Consider the following 20,234-nt stretch of genomic DNA (forward strand, 5'->3'; position numbering starts at 1 on the left):
CCTGGACATTTTAGTCTGCTTGGAATTGCATTCTATTTCCCTCTCTCATACACTTTTTAAAAAAAAATCATAGGACTTAGGAGCAGGAATAGGCCATTCAGTCTTTCAAACCTGCACTGCCATTCAATAAGATCATGGTCTGGTTATGGTCTCAACTCCACTCTCCTGTCTGCCCCCCATAATCCTTTACTCCTTCGTCTATCAAAAATCTATCTCATTCAGCTTTGAATAAATTCAATGACCCAACCACCACTGCTTTCTGGGGAAGAGAATTCCACAGACTAACAACCCACCGAGAAAAAAATTCGTATCTCCATCTTAAAAGGGACACCTCTTATTCTTAAACTGTGTCCCCTGGTTCTGGTCTTCCCCCACATGAGGAAACATTCTCCCAGTATCAACCCTATCAAGTCCCCTCAGGATCTTATATGTTTCAAAAAGATCACCTCTCATTCGTCTAAATTCCAATGAGTATAGGTCCAACTTTTCTTCATAAAATAAGCCCTTTATCCCAAGAATGAGTCAAGTGAACCTTCTCTGAACTGTTTCTATTGCAATTATATGCTTTTTCAAATAAGGAGGCCAAACCCTCAATATAAGGTTCAACTGAAAAAAGCTTTTTAAGTTTGTCCTCCAGCTTTGAAATATTTGAAGAACACTGTGCAGAGACTGAGAAATTGTAGAAAAAAACATGCCTGCGGTTGGGCTAAACTAAATTCTAATTCATCATGGGAAATGGTGCGCACCGAAAAATAACTTAAGAGTTATCTGATTGGTTCATCAAAAAACGTAATGGAGAAATTTTGACCGTTTTTCCAGAATAAGTATTACATAAAAGTAGAGCATCAAAAATTGCAACAGGAAGTGTGCACCATAATTTATAAAAACATAACTTATATTTATTCCCATATTGCACCTTTAACATAATAAAACAGCCTTTTGGGTAGTACAGAACTTGGGTATTGCTGAAAAAGGACTTTTTTGTCGAAGCTTTTCATCTTGCACGCCTCAGAAAAATTCACAAGAATACCAATGTCAGGGGAAACAACATATTTATACTGTATGAGAAGAGTGTGCTGATTGGTTGGCAAGTGGACTCTGATTGGTAGAGGCATTGCATGAAGAATGCACCAGTTGATGGTGACTGAGTTAACTGCCAAGCATGGTTTGAAATTTAAACCAGTGAGCTTGACTCTGATTGGTCAAGACATTGCCCTGGGGAATGAACCAGCAAATGGCTGTCACTTATGTTGTTTAGCAAAAGCAGGCACAATATGTGTACATGTTCTTTCTATCTGCAAAGAACAGGACTCTGTGTATTAATATTTGTAGTACAGACAAATGTGTTACACTGCGAGCCTGACTGACAATCTTAAATTGGTTCTCAGCGTAATTCTTAGCACACTGAGGATTATTTAGCAAATGTTGTCCAATCACGGAATCACATGTTGGACGCTCTTTTGAGTTTTGCAAGCATAAGCTGGTTGGGTGTGGTCCATACCTTGCCTGTTGCGAATAGCAGAAGGGACATGCTGTTTGATATGATCAGTCAGTCTTTGGGGCATATGGCCTACATACCTAGCATTACACTGGCACTGAAGTTTATACACAAAATTACTCACTTGTATGGTAGGCAAAATGTCTTTTTGGCTTCCTGTAAGTGGTGAATACCACTAGTGTTGCTACTGTATAGCAGCAGCGTGAAACAAATAGCTTCATCTGTTGTTCAAATCTTTGAGATACCCTGCCCTTCCAGGGTAATCGGTGGTAAAATGGGCACTTTTCAGGGTCAAAAGTGATGGCTTTGGGCCCGTCCATGAGTTTGTACAATATATAGCGTGAAATGATCTGATCAGGATAGCCTTTACCAGTGGTATTCACATTGTGGCGGTGGGTGGGGGGGGTTAGGGATGAGATGAGGGTGTGGGTGGGGTTGGACATCGGGGAGGTGGGGGGAGAGGGATGTTAGAAGTTGGGAGGAAGGCCCAATCAGGTTGGGAGGGGGAGGTCAGGCCTGTGGCGGGGCAGGTCAGTTTGGGCTGTGGGACGGTGGGGGAAATTGGGCCTTCCAGCGTGGGGAGAATCGAGTCAAGTCGGGGAATCAAGGGGTTGGGGAATACCATGTGGGGAGGGGTGGGGTGGGGCGGGGGCCGGTTTGTGTCTTTACAATAGTTACCCAGAAGTTAAAAAAGGTTTTAATTCTTCTAATTTTTTCAGATGGTTCCCAGAGCAGGGTAATTGCCCAGAGGAGGCTTGCGCTTCTGGGCCAGGTAATAGATGACAGATATCCTTCCCTAAAGGACATCAGTGAACCAGATGGGTGTTTACAACAACTGGCAATGGTTTTGTGGTCATCATTCGACTTTTAATTCCACAGTTTTTTTAATTTAATTCAACTTCCACCATCTGCCGTGGTGGGATTCAAACCCAGGTCCCCAGAGCATTACCCTGGGTCTCTCGATTACCAATCCTGTGACAATACCAATATGCCAGCGCCTCCTCTAAATGAAGGGTCAAAGGTTCAGCAACTGGGATTTTGAAAATGCAGCTGTAGGTGAATTATAGGATAGTTTTTCCAGAGACAGAGACAGAAGAAGGTAGGGTTGGAGCATGGAAGGGGGATTGATTGGTGATTGATATAAGGAAGTGATCAGGGATAGCTTTATCTTGATACAGTGAGATTAATAAGACAACGGTGAGATGGCAAGATCAAGGGGTGGTCAAGAATTTTTTTTTCATTCATTTACGGGATGTGGGCGTCGCTGACTAGGCCAGCATTTATTGCCCATTCCTTACTGCGTTTGAGAAGGTGGCAGTGGCGGTGAGCTCCCTTCTTGAACCACTGCAGTCCCTGTGTGTAGGTACACCCACAGTGCTGTCGGGGAGGGAGCTCCAGAATTTTGACCCAGTGACAGTGAACGGATGGCGATATATTTCCAAGTCAGGATGGTGAGTGGCTTGGAATGGAACTTCCAGGTGGTGATGTTCCCATGTATCTGCTGCCCTTGCCCTTCTAGATGGTAGCAGTCAGGGTTTGAAAGGTGCTGTCTAAGGAGCTTTGCTGAGTTTTTGCAGTGCACCTTGTAGCTGCACTGTTCATCGGTGGTGGAGTGAATGCTTGTGGAAGGGGTGCCAATCAAGCAGGCTGCTTTGTCCTGGATGGTGTCAAGCTTCTTGAGTGTTGTTGGAGCTACATTCATCCAGGCAAGTGGTGAGTGTTCCATCGCTCCTGACTTGTGCCTTATAGATAGTGGACAGGCTTCAGGGAGTCAGGAGGTGAATTACTCGCTGCAGGATTTCTAGCCTTTGACCTGCTCTTGTATCCACAGTATTTACATGGCTAGGTCAGTTCAATTTTTGGGTAAACCCAAGGATGTTGATAGTGGGGGATTCAGCAATGGTAATGCCACTGAATGTCAAGGGGTGATGGTTAGATTCTCTCTTGTTGGAGATGATTATTGCCTGCAATATACAGCGTGAAATGATCTGATCAGGATAGCCTTTACCAGTGGTATTCACATCGCCGGGGGGTTTGGGGATGAGATGAGGGTGTGGGTGGGGTTGGACATCGGGGAGGTGGGGGGAGAAGGATGTCAGAAGTTGGGAGGGAGGCCCAATCAGGTTGGGAGGGGGAAGTTACTTGTCACCTGTCAGCTCAAACCTGGACATTGTCCAGGTCTTGCTGCATTTGGACATGGATTGTTTCAGTATCTGAGGAGTCACAGTTGGTGCTGAACATTGTGCAATCATCAGAGAACATCCCCCCTTCTGACCTTAAGATGGAAGGAATGTCATTGATGAAGCAGCTGAAAATGAGTGGGCCTAGGACACTACCCTGAGGAACTCCTGCAGTTGGCTTGGGGGGTTTACATGGAAGGAGAGATTTAGGAAGGATAAGAGGGCTATGAACTCAGAGGAGAGGGATCACAATGAGTTGCGATGGAGGTTGAAAGCACCAATGATGGGAAGCCGTTTGTTGCAGAGGCTGAGGTAGGAAAGCAGTGAAGATATCTTGGTGAGAACATTTTCTTTTTATTATACTTGAGAGAACAATGTTACTGAATGAGAGGTGAGAGGGTTGGAAAAAGGTAAGATGTTATAAGGAAGAGAAAGTGCCAGAGGAGCAGGGGAATCTAACGAAGGTGTGATAAAAGCCACAATGCCATTGTGCCAGTCTTGGCAGGGCAAGTAGTAGAAAGAATAACCAGGCAGGGAGGCTTCATTGAGGAGAAGGTGTCATCACCTTTAAGCCAGGTTTCTGTCAAGGCCATGATGTCAATGCAATCATTCACAATAAGTTCATGGTTGGCAAGGGCCTTGTTCGCAAGTGAATGGGCATTTTGGAGACAAATGTTTAGAGGGTGGTGCGAGCTGATCGGCTAGCAAAATCCACAGGGTCAGCAGTGCAATGGGTGAGTTGTACAGGACACAGATAGGCAAGATTAGACCCCAGCAGGTGCAGTGGGTGGGAAGGTCAATGAGAAAGAGGAAGTGATGGGGTTGTGGCTTATAATGAGCCAGCACCAAGATGAGCCTTTCAGAGGATGCCAAGAGAAGCATTGAGGGAAACTGTAGGTTTACCTAATAGGGATTCAAGCTTTGAATGGCGCCAAGAAAGCAGAAAGGTTGAGGACTACTGAAGGGCTGGTGTAGGGAATTGGGAGGGCACAGTACCAGAAAGTGGAAAAGTGAAAGGAGGCATGACAATAGAAGCAAGGTCTAGGAGAGATGCAGAGAAAAGTTAAAAAGAGCATAGAAAGAGCAAAATTGCAGGTAGAGTGATGGGCTTGGGTCCAAATGCCTGCCAAAATGCGCATGCGAATACACTCAGGGAAAGCTCAAGTTACATAAGTTACACATACACACACAATATAGAACCATAGAAAAGTTACGGCACAGAAAGAAGCCACTCAGCCCATTGTGTCTGCATCAGCCGAAAAACAAAAAATTTAAAAACTAGCTGCCTGTTCTAATCAAACCTTCTAGCCCCTTTGCAGGCTGCAGCACTTTAGGTGCAGATCCAGTTGCCTTTTAAATGAGATGAAGATTTCTGCCTCCACCACCAAACCAGGCAGTAAATTACAAACACCCACCACCTTCTGGGGCATTTTAGAATGAGAGGCCATAGCTTTAGGCTAAGGGGTGGTAGATTTAAATCAGAGATGAGGAGGAATTACTTTTCTCAAAGGGTCGTGAATCTGTAGACCTCAGAGTGCAGTGGATACTGGGACGCTGAATAAATTTAAGAAGGAGATAGACAGGTTTTTAATTAGTAACGGGTTGAAAAGGTTATGGGGAGAGGGCGGGAAGTTGGAGTCGAGGCCAAAATGAGATCAGCCATGATCGTATTGAATGGCAGGGCAGGCTCGAGTAGCTGAATTGCCTACTCCTGCTCCTAGTTCTTATGTTCTTCTGGGTGAAGAAGGTTTTCCTCATGTCCCCTCTAATCCTTCTACCAATCACCTTAAATCTGTGCCCTTTGGTAATTAGCCTCTCCACTAGGGGAAACAGGGCATCCCTGTCTACTCTATCTAGGCCCCTCATAACCTTGTACACCTCAGTCAGGTCACCCCTCAGCCTCCTCAGTTCCATGGAAAATATCCCCAGCTTTCCAATCTTTCTTCATAGCTGCAATTTTCAAGACCCGGCAACATTTTTGTAAACCTCCTCTCTAAAAGCAACTACGTCCTTCCTGTAATGTGGCAACCAGAACCATACACAAAATTCCGGCTGTGGCCTAACCAGTGTTTTATACAGTTCCAGCATTACATTCCTGCTTTTATATTCAATACCTCGTCCAATAAAGGAAAGGATTCCATATACTTTCTTTACCACCTTATCCACCATATCTGCCACCTTCATGGAACTGTGGACATTAACTACACTTCTTTTACCCCTCCCAATATCCTCCTGTTTATTGTGTATTCCCCAGCTTTGTTTGCCCTCCCCAAATGCATTACCTCACACTTCTCTGGATTGAATTCCATCAGCTACTTTTCTGCCCATTCAACCAAACTATTGACATAACTCTGGAGACAACAGCTATCCTTTTCACTGTTAACTACATGGCCAATTTTTGTGTCATCTGCAAGTTCCTCAATCATGCAATCCACAATTAAGTCCAAATCATCAATATATACAAAAAGCAGCAAGGGACCCAACACTGAGCCCTGTGAAATGCCACTGGAAACTGTTTTCCATTCACAAAGACATCCATCAACCATTACTTTTTGTTTGCTGTCGCTGAGCCAATTTTGGATCCAACTCGCCAGATTCCCCTGTATCCCATGGGCTTTTACTTTCCTGACCAAACTGCCATATGGGACCTTGTCAAATGCCTTATTAAAATCCACGTAGACAACATTGACTGCACTGCCCTCATCAATCCTCCTTATTTCCTCAAAATTCCTCAAAAAATTTGATTAAATTAGTAATGATTTCAGGGATAAAGAACTGCAGCTATGAGGATAGATTGGAGAGGTCGGGTCTGTTTTCCTTGGAGAAAAGGCGGCTGAGAGGAGATTTGCTAGAGATAGTCAAGACCCTGAGGGATATGCACAGGCTAAATAGTGAGAAACTGTTCCCACTCAAGAGTACATCAAGAACTCGAGGGCACATATTTAAAATATTGGGCAAAAGGAGTAGAAGTGATGAGAGGAGAAATTCTTTCACCCAGAGGGTGGTTGGAGTCTGGAAGGAACTTCCTGAAGGGGTGGTGGAGGCAGATTCAACTGAAGTATTCAAAAGGGAATTGGACTGCTATCTGAATAGAAAGAATGTGAAAGGTTACAGCGATAAGGCAGGGGAGTGAAATTAGGTAGAATCCTCTTTCAGAGAGCCAATGTAGACTCAATGGGTTAAATGGCTTCCTTCAGCACTGTAAAGATTCTGTGATTCTATAAGACATGACCTTCCTCTAACAAAACCATGCTGACTATCTCTGATTAATCCATTCCTTTCTAAGGTGACAGCATTATTAGAATTGATTCTAATAATTTGCCTACCACCAAAATCAGACTGACCAGTGTATAATTATTTGGCCTATCCTTCGTACCCTTTTTAAATAATGGTACAGCATTCGCAGACCTCATATATATACATTCACATATACACATTTTATTTGCCAATTCTCTTTCATAGATGGAAGGATGCTGACGACAATTATGGCCATTAGCATGAAAATAATCTATAATGATAGTTTCCACCTACTAACTTGTTTTGGAGCAAAAGTTGTAATATTCACATTTAGTCATCATCATTCTGTCAAAGTATATTCCACACATTATGAGCAAAGTGCCTTATTCAAATAGTAAAAATCAGAACATTTGTTTAGTGAAACGGACAGGAACATCCCTTGCCAGAGAAAGGGTAGCCTAGCATGAGGATCCTATGGCTTTGGATACTTGTACAGTTATGGAAAGACTGGAGTGGGTGACCCAGCGTGTCCAAAAAATTATAGAAATTACTGCATCCCATCATGGGGTAGGATTATGCTGATGCTGAGCAAATTTTGTGCTTTCTGTTTGTGGCAAGGCAATGGGAATGACTACCTTAATTCCAGGGCAACTTTGCAGAGAATTCAGGACCAAGTGCCTCCCTACTTGTCAAGGCACCAGATCACTGTGGTGTTGTCTATCCACAGGAAGACTTACCTGCATGCTGTAGATAGAAGTGCTGTGTTTCAACGAGACTGCTCCAGGTTCCAACCTGTTGTTATGCAAGGTGGACTGAAATGATGTTCAGGTTCCCTGTACCCAGGTGGAAATCCTATCCAGAGAGGGAAGCATCAGTGATCAGGATGACAGGTAGGCAGGGTATGCAACTGCTACCCGCCAGAATATTGCCTTTGATTACCACCATTATGCTTCTGTTGGTGCAGAGCTAGGGGAACTACAGTACCCCCAATGAGTTGCTACTAAATGTTATAAGAGGGACATATCTATTTTGTCTTGCTGCATCTGTTATTCCATAACACATATTTAATGCTTCAGCCAATTAGACTGGGCTAACACTTTGAACAGAACTTTACTTATGTGACACCCCGATGACAACATAAATATTAAACATTCCCTGTTCATAAAACAGGGGAGCAGAACTTCATGATCGAGATAACTTCATAATCTAAACTTTCATAATTTAAATTTTTATTTGCTGACTACCCTATAATTTGTATTTAAACCTGGCAACAGGGAACAACTGAAAAACACCAGAGAGGGTACCGATACCTTTCTTTATAACTCAATTATTATAAGGCAATTCTACAGAATATATTTTTCCCTCCTCCCACCCATCACTGATGCAAGTAAGCATATGTGACCACTAATGTACCACGAGATTGAACTGAATGTCAGATAAAGGACTGCGTAAATACTGGCATCACTCCTCAGCTGCTGACATAGGTCTTGTCATCACGCCGGATGTTAAAATCCTATTGGACTCAATAATTTGTTCTGTGATCAAAACATTTTACCCACCCTGATCTGGAGCTTGGTTTCGTTGAAAAAATGTGATTTCTGATAAGAAATTCAGACTCCATGACTATCGGTATCCAAAATAGATAATATTTGAGCATTATAGGCATAAAATTTGGCCTACATCACACCTCCCTTTCCAAAGTGCCATCACTCGCTCCCTGTGTCTTTAGTTGAAAGAAACATAGATATTGCTCTACTTTTCCAAAAAGATTTTAGAAATTTCTTGAAAAGCCAAAGGGATGGGGAAGAGGAGGAAGATAGGTAAGGAAGAGAAGGGCGAGGGGAAAAAGAACTTGCATTTATATAGCACCTTTCACAGCCTTAAAATCTCAAAGCATTTCATAGTCAATTAAGTACTTTTTGAAGTGTAGTCACTGTTGCAATGTAGAAAACGAAGCAGCCATTTGCACACACCAGTGTCCAACAAACAGCATTGTGATATCAAAAACAGAATTACCTGGAAAAACTCAGCAGGTCTGGCAGCATCGGCGGAGAAGAAAAGAGTTGACGTTTCGAGTCCTCATGACCCTTCGACAGAACTTGACAGAAGTTCTGTCGAAGGGTCATGAGGACTCGAAACGTCAACTCTTTTCTTCTCCGCCGATGCTGCCAGACCTGCTGAGTTTTTCCAGGTAATTCTGTTTTTGTTTTGGATTTCCAGCATCCGCAGTTTTTTTGTTTTTAGCATTGTGATATCGACCAGATAATTTGTTTTACTAATGTTAGTTAAGGGGATAAGTATTTGCCAGGCCACTGGGGATAACTCCCCTGCTCTTCTTTGAAATAGGGCTGTGGGATCTTTTACATCCACATAAGTTGGCAGATATGGGCTTCAGTTTAATGCCTCACCTGAAAGACATCTCCCAACAGAGTAACACTCCTGGAGTACTGCACTGAAGTGCACACCAGGTTACGTTCTCATTTCTTTGGGATGATTCTGCAACCTTCTGATGCAGTGTGTTACCAACCACGCCACAGCTGACACAAGACATGTGAAGAAGAGGGTGAGGAAAAAGGTGACCAGAAGGTAAAGAGGAGAAGGAAGAGGTTGAGGAGGAAGGTGCTATGGAAAACAAGGATGAGGAAGAACAACAACAACTTGCAATATGATGTCTTCAATGTGAAAGAAGTCCCAAAGTTCTTCACAGGTTGGCATAAGGGACAGGAAGTCAGGAAAACAGAGTTTAGAAGGAGTTAACAAAAATCTTGGTTGAAGATGGGTTTTGAGAAGAGTTATTAAAAGAATGGAATAGAGAGGAGAGGTTTAAAGGATGGAATTTCAGAAAGCAGAACCCAGCAGTAGAAGGCCTTGTTACCAATGTTGGAGAAAGGCAGAAAACAGTGTTTTGGGGAGATTTTGGAATTAGATCATTGACTGATATGAGGATAAAGATTTTATATTTAACACACTAGAAGGCTGGAATCTAATGTAAATCAACGAGAATGGGGCTGATGGGCTAGCGCCACTTAATATGGGGAAGGATACATGTAGCAGAGTTTGGAACAACTTGGAGTTCATGGACAGTGGAAAATGGGAGGCCAACCAAGAGTTTTGGAATAATGGAGATGAAGACATGAGTATGAGAATTTCTTTCAGTGGCAAAAGGGCTTACTGAGCAGAGATGCAAAATAGTGTAGAGTTGTAAATAATTTTGTTTTTTAAAAATTGGAATTCTTAAATTCAGCTCAGAGTTGAACAATGATACAGTGACCAGGCAAGGGCAGATAGATTCAGTGGGTGGAAAAAAAGCGAAGATCAAAGATGATGGTTTTGTATTTTCTTAAAGTTGAGTTGGACTAAGTTATAGTTCATTCAGGATTGGATGTCAGATGACTTATTTGACAGCTAAGCAGCAGTCATGGGGTTGAAAAGGTGGGAGAGAGATAGACCTGGATGTGTACATGTGGAAGCTGATTCCATGATTCAATCCAGATAAAACTTCTACTACTGAGGCCACTGTTGAATTAAAATCGAGAGCAATGAAGAAAATCCTTTCAAAGAAACAACAGGCAGAAATAGCTATATTAAACTCTTAAACTCTTTGGAAATAGATGCTAAACTTTGGGCCCTGATCCAGATTCAAAAGGTCCCTATCAGCTATATTCTTTTCAACTATTATCTCATAGGGAATGTTGCTTATAATTTTCATTCTTGCCATGGAAATAAAAATTATTTTAAGTTCCATGTAATTACAGCTTAGAAAGAGAGACTTTAAGATATAAATCATGAGGTAGGAAGAAAGTGGCATTTTTTTTTTAAGGAATGCTATGACACACTTCCTTCAAAATGTTTTTGCTTTTTAAAGTTTTCCTTTATCCGTTTTCTCCCAGAGACAGAAATATATAGTACAGTACAGTTCTATAAGAGGAAACGTCTCCAGTTAATTTACTGAAGTGACCTGGACAGTAAGTGTTTTCTGTGTATTCAACCAATGGCACCACAGTCCATCTTTGTCATCACCCATAGTCCATACTATGTTTTCAGAGTTTACTGGGTAGTGATCAGAAGTTTAAGCTTTAGCTATTTGTTTCTCTCCCTCACCTGGGAACACTGAGGCCAAATATGAGTCTGTGCAAAGTGGTTTCCTTCATCACCAATGCTAATTATGAAGTAAATCTAGTCTAAATCTGGAGTCAGGCCTTGAGCCAATGTCAAAGCAAGACTCCCTGGAGAGGGGAGTCTTACCTCACCCCTTCAAAATCAGGCCAGGGATGAACAACCCCATTTACACTACACAGGTTTACTGTCAGTGCCAAGTGGAAACTGCTTTGCACTGATGATAAATGTTTAATTTAAACATTGTGCTGATAATTACCATACTGTTGCCTGAGTTGAAATTGACTGAGTGGAAACCAGAGAATGGATCTGGTCATTATAATTTAGTGCTATACCATGTGGTGCATTTGTCCTCTAACCATGGTGCCTTCATATTTCCTCTCTTACTACTTCTGCAGAATTGGCACAGTTCATTATTAGCACTCCAAAATGCAAGGAAAAATATTCCTTCTTTTAGCAGATGAGGTGACTACTTACTTGGATCAAAAGGATGAGGCTGTAGACAGTTCACCACATGGTTGTCAGCTTCCAATAGCATCAGTAACTCAGCTGTCTGCCGATCCCAGATGAATATGTGACCGCAGTCTGAGCCACTAATTACATAATAACTACCCCAGAAGTTGGCTTCTTTGATCTGAACCCAAAGACAGTCAATTATCATTGTGTATTCCAACAGCAAAAATGCCTTTTTATATTTTTTATAAAGACAGTTTTACAAGATTTGTTTACCATTGTTCTTGAGTTACGGTGGCCTTTGTATACCATTTTAAATGTAGGTTTTCTTATGTTTTGAGTCTCTAGCTCCTCCATTTCCTTCTTTTCTTTTCTCCTTCTGAATAACTCCTGTATACGGGCAGCTGCAGTACGTCTAAATATCACATGTTGTAATTCAGTACAAAAGTTTAAAACAAAGGAGAAAAAAATGTTAATTAGTTGCTTTGTTAAAAAATAATCTTAAAGAAAATGACCTTTCTTGGTCTATCTTAGCTGTTATTAAGGTCAGTCAATTTCAAAAATAATTAAGCTATGCAGCAACAACTTGCATTTTAAACTGTGCAATGGAGGTAGACAGGAAAAGGGACACTGAGGAGACCTCCAAGGAGTTCTCTTTATCCTTTGCAGTGATGTAGTCTTTGCTCACTAATATTAGATCAGTATGGTCAATCCAAAAGGAAAAGCTTTCTCTGTACATGAGATGCACATGGTCCACATTTTGCTACATTTGCACAGCAGCACTGCTCAAACTTAAAGAACTGACTAGTAGATTGGGATGCCATCCAATCAATGGTGTAATGTCATGCCACAAACTTGGGAGCCCCACCTCCAGGTTTTCCTGATGAGTTCCACAGGGAGCAACATTTAGTTCTGCCTCTAAAATAACCTCACTCCATATCTCGTCCGAAATAAAATTACTTTAAGAGATAGGAGTTAAAGGTTCCTGTAACTTTAAATAACATAACTATAACGCCAGTTTTTCCCAACCTTGAAAACTATGCACTATGAAAATTAACAGTAGTATATATCAAACTGCAAGTGGAGTCCATTTGTTACTCAGTCTGAGATTAGTTCTTCATTACAATATGTACGTTAGTTATTACTTCACATAAAAATAAATAAAAATACTTAAAATTTCTAAGTTTGAAAATAGCAACTCTTCAGGCTGGTAAGAATAATGAATTCGTATTTATACAGTGCTTCAGTATATCGTATGCCACTTCCAAGCCAAATAAGTAACTCTGAATGTAGTCATTGTTTTAGAGAAACCCTGCAAGTCAGTTTGCACAGAGCTAATGCTCCACAAGCAACAATGAGATAAAAACTAAATGATCTATTTAAGTGGTGTTGGTTCAGGAATAAATGTTGGCCAGGATACCAGGAGAACTTCCTCAAACAGTACCATGGTAAGTTTTATACTGGCCTATTTAACATTCCACCTGAAAGATGGCACCTCAGACAGCACTGCATTCCCCGAATACTGCCCAGAAGTATCAGTTTAGGTTATGTGCTCAAATCTTTGGAGTTGGACTTGAACCCAGAACCTTTTGACTCAGAAGTAAGAATGCTACTGCTTTACAAAGACTAACACTTAGTCAAGGTGAAACTAAAGCCACAAGCAATCTCAGGAGTATATCCTCTGTCAAGGCTGGAAGCACAATTTAGCCAATGAGATTTCTGCATGTCAGGTCATGATTAGTTTCTTCTTAATGTGAAGAGTGACTTTTAACTCGTCTTGTTAAGGCCGGATTTGTATTGGATGCAGCACGACAAATGTTTTAAGGTACTACAATTATATACAATGCATACATCCTTCTCAGTACTGAAAGCAAGTCATTTAATACAAGCTCTGGCAGCATTTTCCTCAATTCCTCTGAATTTTAAAAGTTACTTTTCAAATGTCATGGTTACTTAAAAAACGAGAATGCACGGCACTGCAAAATGTTAATCAACTAAGACATTATGTGCTTTTTCATCCCATAATTTAACAAATGACCTCAAAGTTTATTCAATGTGTTTAGCTACTATTTCTGGAACAGCTTATCCTTCAGGCGGCAGTTATCCTTTACCTTGATCTTAAATTGTTTTATTGGTTTGATTATTTAAAAAATAGTTTCAAGGATTTGGACATGGTACCACTTTTAAGGCAAAACTATCAAATAGGAGCTAGGGCATTTTTCTGCACGAGTAAAAACAGCTTTTAAAAAAAAAAAATCATTAACTCACTGGTGCAGAGCGCAACGGTCAGAATACAAAATGTTGGCAGTACATAAGTTTATGTGGAATTTAGACATGGAAATAAGTAGAACATGACAGTGTGGCATCACAAGTTTGGCATAGATCAGGAAGACCAATTGGTCCATCTTAGTTCATCACTCTACTCCCATCACAGCAGTCAATTGATTCTTAAATTACCCTAGCCTGGAATGCCATTCCATGCATTAATCAATATTTGAGTGAAGAAGCACATCCTGGCATTGGCCCTAAATTTGTTTTTTGTTTACTAGTTTAAGCCTATACCCCTTGCCCTATTATCATAGGTTAGCTTGCAGTGGTAATCCAGATTAATCTTTTCTATGTTGTTCACTATCTGATATAAATCTAGGTCACCTCACAGTTACCTCGTCCAAGGCTCAAAAGGCCATGTTCTCCCGTTTTCTTCTTAACTTAATCTTCAGATGCTGGCAAAATAACAATGTGCATTTATATAGTTCCTTTAATACAGGAAAACATCGCAAGACACTTCATGGAAGCTTAACCAGACAAAAATTGAGATCCAGCCAAAGAATGAGCTGTTGGGAGAATTGACTAAAAGACTGGTCAAAGATTTAAGTTTCAATCATGGAAGAAATGTGGCGAGGAGCTATTCTTTCAGGAGGAGCTTTACTTGAACTGCACTGGAAACAGTGTCCAGGCAAATCTAATAACTAGGGCTGTATGGAGAGCTATAAACAAAATAGTTGGATTGGGGGGAGGTGGGGAAATTCAGGAAGTTAGAGAGAAAGGACAAGTTAATTGTGCGGGGTAGTGATACAGGTAGGAATAACTAGAGTGTGACACGAAGGGACACAGCATATAAATATAAGAGTGGACCAACAAATAGGGTCAGAATAAGGAAGAACAGTAAAAAGATAGAATTCAAGGCTCTTTATCTGGATGCACACAGCATTAAAAACAAGTAGATAAATTGATGGCATAAATAAAAATAAATGCATGTATGATAGTCATTACAAAGATGTGGTTGGGTGACCAAGGGTGGAAACTGAATATTCAAAGATATTTGACATTTCAAAAATATAGGAAGAAAATTAAAGGAGATCAGTACAGTGGTAAGAAATGATCTTGGTTTGGAAGATCAAAATATGGAATCAGTTTGGGTGGAGATAAGAAATAGAATATTAGCTAGCCAACAGGAAACAAAGAGTAGGCATAAATGGGTCTTTTTCTGGTTGGCAAGATGTGACGAGTGGTATGTCACAGGGATCAGTTCTGGGGCCTCAGCTTTTTACAATTTATATAAATGACTTGGATGAAGGGACCAAAGGAAAGGTTGCTAAATTTGCTGGTGACACAAAGATAGGTAGGAAAGTAAATTGTGAAGATGACATAAGGAGGTTACAATGTGACATAGATAGGTTAAGTGAGTAGGCAAAGATCTGGCAAATGGAGTATAATGTGGGCAAATGTGAAATCGTTCATTTTGGCAGGAAGAACAAAAAAGAAACTTATTATCTAAATGGTGAGAAATTGTAGAGCTCAGAGATTCAGCGGGATCTGGGTGTCACAGTGCATGAATCACTAAAGGTTAGCATGCAAGTAAAGCAAGTAATTAGGAAAGCTAATAGAATGTTATGATTTGTGAGGGGAATTGATTACAAAAGTAGGGAGGCTATACTTTAGTTGTACACGTTTGGAGTATTGTGTACAGTACTGGTCTCCTTATTTAAAGAAAGGTGTAAATGCATTAGCAGTTCAGAGAAGGTTTACTAGACTAATACCAGGAATGGGTGGGTTGTCTTATGAGGCAAGGTCAGACAGGTTAGGCTTGTATCCACTGGAGTTTAGAAGGATAAGAGGTGACTTGATTGAACCTTTATGTTCCTGAGGGGTCTTGACAGGGTGGTTGTGGAAAGGATGTTTCCTCATGTGGGAGAATCTAGAACTAGGGGTCATGGTTTAAAAATAAGGGGTCGCTCATTTAAGACAGAGATGAGGAGAATTTTTTTCTCTCAGAAGGTTGAGAGTCTTTGGAACTTTCTTCCTCAAAAGGCGGTTGAAGCAGAGCCTTTGAATATTTTTAAGGCAGAGCTAGACAGATTCTTGATTAATAGGGAGATATGAAAGGCTATTGGGGGTAGGCTGGAATTTAGCAACCTTTCCTTTGGTCCCTTCATCCAAGTCATTTATATAAATTGTAAAAAGTTGAGGCCCCAGCACTGATCCTTGTGCGACACCACTTGTCACATCTTACGAACCAGAAAGACTCATTTATGCCTACCCGCTGCTTCCTGTTAGCTAGCCAATCTTCTATCTATGCCAATATGTTACTCCCTACACCACAAGCTTTTATTTTCTGCAATAACCTTTGATGTGGCACTTTATCATATGCCTTCTGGAAATCTAAGTACAGCTGGTTCCCTTTATCCACAAGATCAGATTAGCCATGATCTTATTGAATGGAAAAGCAGGCTCGAGGGACCAAGTGGCCTACTCCTGCTCCTAATTCGTAGGTTTGTTTGTAGCAAGGGAAAGAAGTCGCTCGTGGGAGAAGTTTATAGCCCCATCACAGTAGCTACACTGTAGGGCAGAGTACAAATGAAGAAAAAAATGAGGGCTTCAATGGAAGGTACTACAATAATTGTGGACAATTATGATCTTCACACAGATGGGAAAAAATCAAATTGGTAAAGGCATGGGGATAAATTCATTGAGAGTTTCTTAGAACAATATATTGTGGATCCAACCAGGGACAGGCTATTTTAGACCTGGTAATGTGTAAAGAGACAGGATTAATTAATGATCTCATGGTAAAGGATCCTCTAGGAATGAGTGATCATTATTATCATTTAGACTGTGTTCATCCAGTGTAGGATGTAGCCCTCCTCATACCTTTTCTATTCATCTATATTTCCTACTGTTCATCTTCTTCTTGGTTTCCCTCTTCTTTTCTTTCCTGTTATTGGCTGCTCATCCATTAACCTTTTTATCCACCTGTTATCCTTTCTTTGAGTAACATACCTAGCCAATCATCATTTGGCTTCTTTTATCTCCTGAATGGTGTCCTTAACTCCAGTTTTCTGGCATATTTCATTGCACCTAATTTTATCCTGAATGAAAGTGTCTTTCCACTGCTCTCTGAACTATAACAGTTTTTGTTCTATATATTTTGTAGTTGTCCATGATTCCAACCCCATATATCATGGTCAGTAGCACACACTGATCATGCACGCACCACCCTAATGCCAGTATTTTCTTATCTCACAGAAAAGCTCTGTATCTCTTAAAGCAACTCTATCCAGCCCTAATCCGACTCAGTACTTCTTCTTTTGTACAATTCTCCATCTTTAATGTTTGCCTCAGGTATTTGTATTTAGTCACTTTTTCAATTTCTTGGTCTTCAATTTGTTTGGTATCTTTGAGTTGAAGTTCCCCATATATTTTGTATCTCTTTTGTGCTTTTTAGTCCAATATTTTTACTCTTTAAGTTATTTAGTTGTACTTCCAAGTCTTTAACAGGTGGGGCAATTAGTGCATGATCTGCAAAATGCAAGTCTGTTAGTTTTTCTCTATCAATATTTAATCAACTCTCCTCTGATGTATCTTCTTGAATACATCTACCATGAGTGTAGTGAATATTTTTGATGATAGAATTTCACATTTAATTTGAGGATGAATAACTTGGATCTCAAACTCATGTCTTAGACTTAAATAAAGGTAATTACAAAGATCTGAAGGCTAAAGTGGACAGGTAAAATAGGTTTAAAGATAGGATGGGTAGGTAAGCAATGGCAAACATTTAAGGAGATATTTCATAAGTCTCAATAAAGCGTATTCCTTTGAGAAAGAGAGGCTCTAAGAGAAGGATGAATCATCCATTGCTAACTAAGCAAGTTAAGGATGGTATCAAATTGAAAGAAAAGGTGTATACTGCTGCAAAGATTAGTGGTAGGCCAGAAGATTGGGAAGTTTTTAGCCAAGGGTGACTAAAAAAGAGTAGAGGGAGAAATTGGAATATGATATCAAACTAGCAAGAAATATAAAAACAGACAGTAAGAGCCTCTACAAATATATACAAAGGAAGAGAGTAGCTAAAGTAAACATTGGTTCCTTAGAGGATTGGACTGGGGAATTAATAACAGGAAACATGGAAATATCAGCGGCTTTGAATAAGTATTTTTTTAAATCTGTTTTTACGATAGAAGACACCAAAGGCATCCCAAGACAGAAAATCATGGAGACAAAAGGGAGGATCTATATTAATGACTTGGATGAAGGGACAGGGGATATTGTAAAAGATGGAAAGGCAAGTTGTGAAAAGGAAACAAAGAGTCTGCAAAGGGATATGGGTAGGTTAAGTGAGTGGGCATAAAATTTGCAGATAGAGAATTATGTGGGGAAATTAATTTTCTAATTTAGTTGGAAGAACAGAAAAGCAGAATGTTATTTAAGTGCAGAGATATTCCAGAATGCTGCTGTACAGAGGGATGTGTGTGTCTTTGTACACAAATCACAAAATGCTGGCATGCTGACACAGCAAGTAATTAGGAAAGCAAATCGAATGGTGGCCTTTGTTGTAAAGGGGATGGAGTATAAAAGTAGGGAAGAATTGTTCCAACTATAAAGAGCGTTGGTGAGGCCACATCTAGAGTACTTCATATAGTTTTGGTCTTCTTATTTAAGGGGGCGGAAGAATATACTTGCTTTGGAGGCTGTTCAGAGAAGGTTCGCTAGGTTGATCCCTGGGATGAAGGGGTTGTCTTATGAGGATAGATTGAGCTGTTGGGGCCGAACAGGAGTAAAATAGTGCACGATGACATTGGGCGAGTGTCCTGGCGTCTTTGCACACTCTTGTGATATTTTGCTCGGTGGGCGTGCACCCATCGACAATTAAGAGGTCTATTAAACAATTCATTAAATCTAATTTTTCGCTGCCCATCCAACTGTTCGGTTGACGGGTGGACGATTGGCCAGGCAGCCTTTGCATTTGTAACGAAACCTCATCCACGGGTGGGATGAGGTTTCGGTCAGTAAATAAAAAAAATAAAAAATTTTAAAACTCATTTTTAACTTGTCCCTGCTCATGTGACAGTCGCATGAGGAGATATGCTTTCCTTATTTTTGAAATCTTTATTTTTAATGTTAAAAATCTTCAACTCCCTGAGACGGCTTTTGAAAAAAAAACACTGCAAAGCTAATTAATTAATTATCTAAGTAGAGATGGCTGGGCAGGTGTTGTGCTGTAGCTGTATGATGTGGAAGCTGGTAGATCCCATTGTGAGCCACAGTGACCACATCTGCAGCAAGTATTGGTTGCTGGAGGAACTCCAGCTCAGAATTGATGAGCTGGAGTCTGAGCTCCGGACGCTGCGGCACATCCGGGAGGGGGAGAGTTACCTGGACGCTTTGTATCAGGAGGCGGTCACACCCGGTAGATTAAGTACCCCAAGTCCGGTCAGTGGTCAGAGTCAGCAGGATGTGACTGCAAGTGAGGCTGGTAGAGGGATCCTGTGTTCAGGAACCGAGGAGCCTCAGCTCTTGACCTTGTCCAACAGGTACGAGGTACTTGCTCCCTGTGTGGATGAGGAAGAGGGCTGTAGGGAGGATGAGCCAGCAGACCACGGCACCGTGGCACAGGAGGCCATTCAAGAGGGGGGAGCAAAAAGACAAATGGTAGTTGTAGGGGATTCTATACTTCGGGGAATTGATAGCTTCCTTTGTCAGCAGGATTGAGAGTCCCGCATGGTATGTTGCCTGCCCGGTGCCAGGGTGAGGGACATCTCTGACCGGCTTGAAAGGATATTGGATAGGGAGGGGGAGGATCCAGTTGTTGTGGTTCATGTCGGGACAAATAACATAGGTAAGACTAGGAAAGAGGACCTGTTTGGGGATTATCAGAAACTAGGAACTAAATTAAGGAACAGGTCCTCAAGGGTTATAATCTCCGGATTACTACTCGAGCCACATGCAAATCGGCATAGGGACAGGAGAATAAGGGAAGTATACACGTGGCTAAAGGAGTGGTGCGGGAAAGAGGGGTTCCATTTCGTGGGGCACTGGCATCAGTACTGGAACAGGAGGAATCTGTACCGTTGGGACGGTCTCCACCTGAACCGATCTGGGACCAATGTTCTAGTGAAAAAGGTAAATAGGGTGGTCAACAGGACTTTAAATGAGAAAGTGGGAGGGGGGGTGGGGAGAGGGTAAAACTCCAAGAAATATGACTAATGGGAAACAAAGCACAGGTTAGCGTGTGTGTTGGGGGGGGGGCAGTGGATTCAACTTCATGGAAAATTATGAAAAAATTGAAAAGAAAAGAGAGCCCAGGAGAGACTATTAAAGTCTCCAGAACACAAAATAGGACAGAGTGTTTGGAAAGGGCTAGGAATCTAACTTCAAGTGCATCAGATAAAGGGACAACAATGAGAAAGGGGCCGGGAAATACAGGACTGAAGGTGTTGTATCTGAATGCACGCAGTATACGAAATAAG

At 41.1% G+C, this 20,234-nt stretch overlaps 1 protein-coding gene across 5 annotated transcripts in view; it reads right to left on the reverse strand.

The window, feature by feature from the left end:
- Positions 1–20,234, reverse strand: part of dcaf6 (ddb1 and cul4 associated factor 6) — a 178,344-nt gene that overhangs the window by 11,045 nt on the left and 147,065 nt on the right. For 4 of the 5 annotated variants that reach the window (XM_041210642.1, XM_041210641.1, XM_041210640.1 and 1 more), the window contains 2 exons: positions 11,761–11,899; positions 11,509–11,665 (listed from right to left, as the gene is read on the reverse strand). In XM_041210642.1, the coding sequence (XP_041066576.1) occupies positions 11,509–11,665; positions 11,761–11,899 (296 nt within the window). Of the gene's footprint in view, positions 1–7,652; positions 7,768–11,508; positions 11,666–11,760; positions 11,900–20,234 lie in introns of all 5 variants that reach the window. The other variant, XR_005945770.1, reaches the window with a different exon arrangement.

The sequence above is a fragment of the Carcharodon carcharias genome, chromosome 18 (assembly GCF_017639515.1).
Source record: "Carcharodon carcharias isolate sCarCar2 chromosome 18, sCarCar2.pri, whole genome shotgun sequence".
In the NCBI taxonomy this organism is placed as follows: domain Eukaryota; kingdom Metazoa; phylum Chordata; class Chondrichthyes; order Lamniformes; family Lamnidae; genus Carcharodon; species Carcharodon carcharias.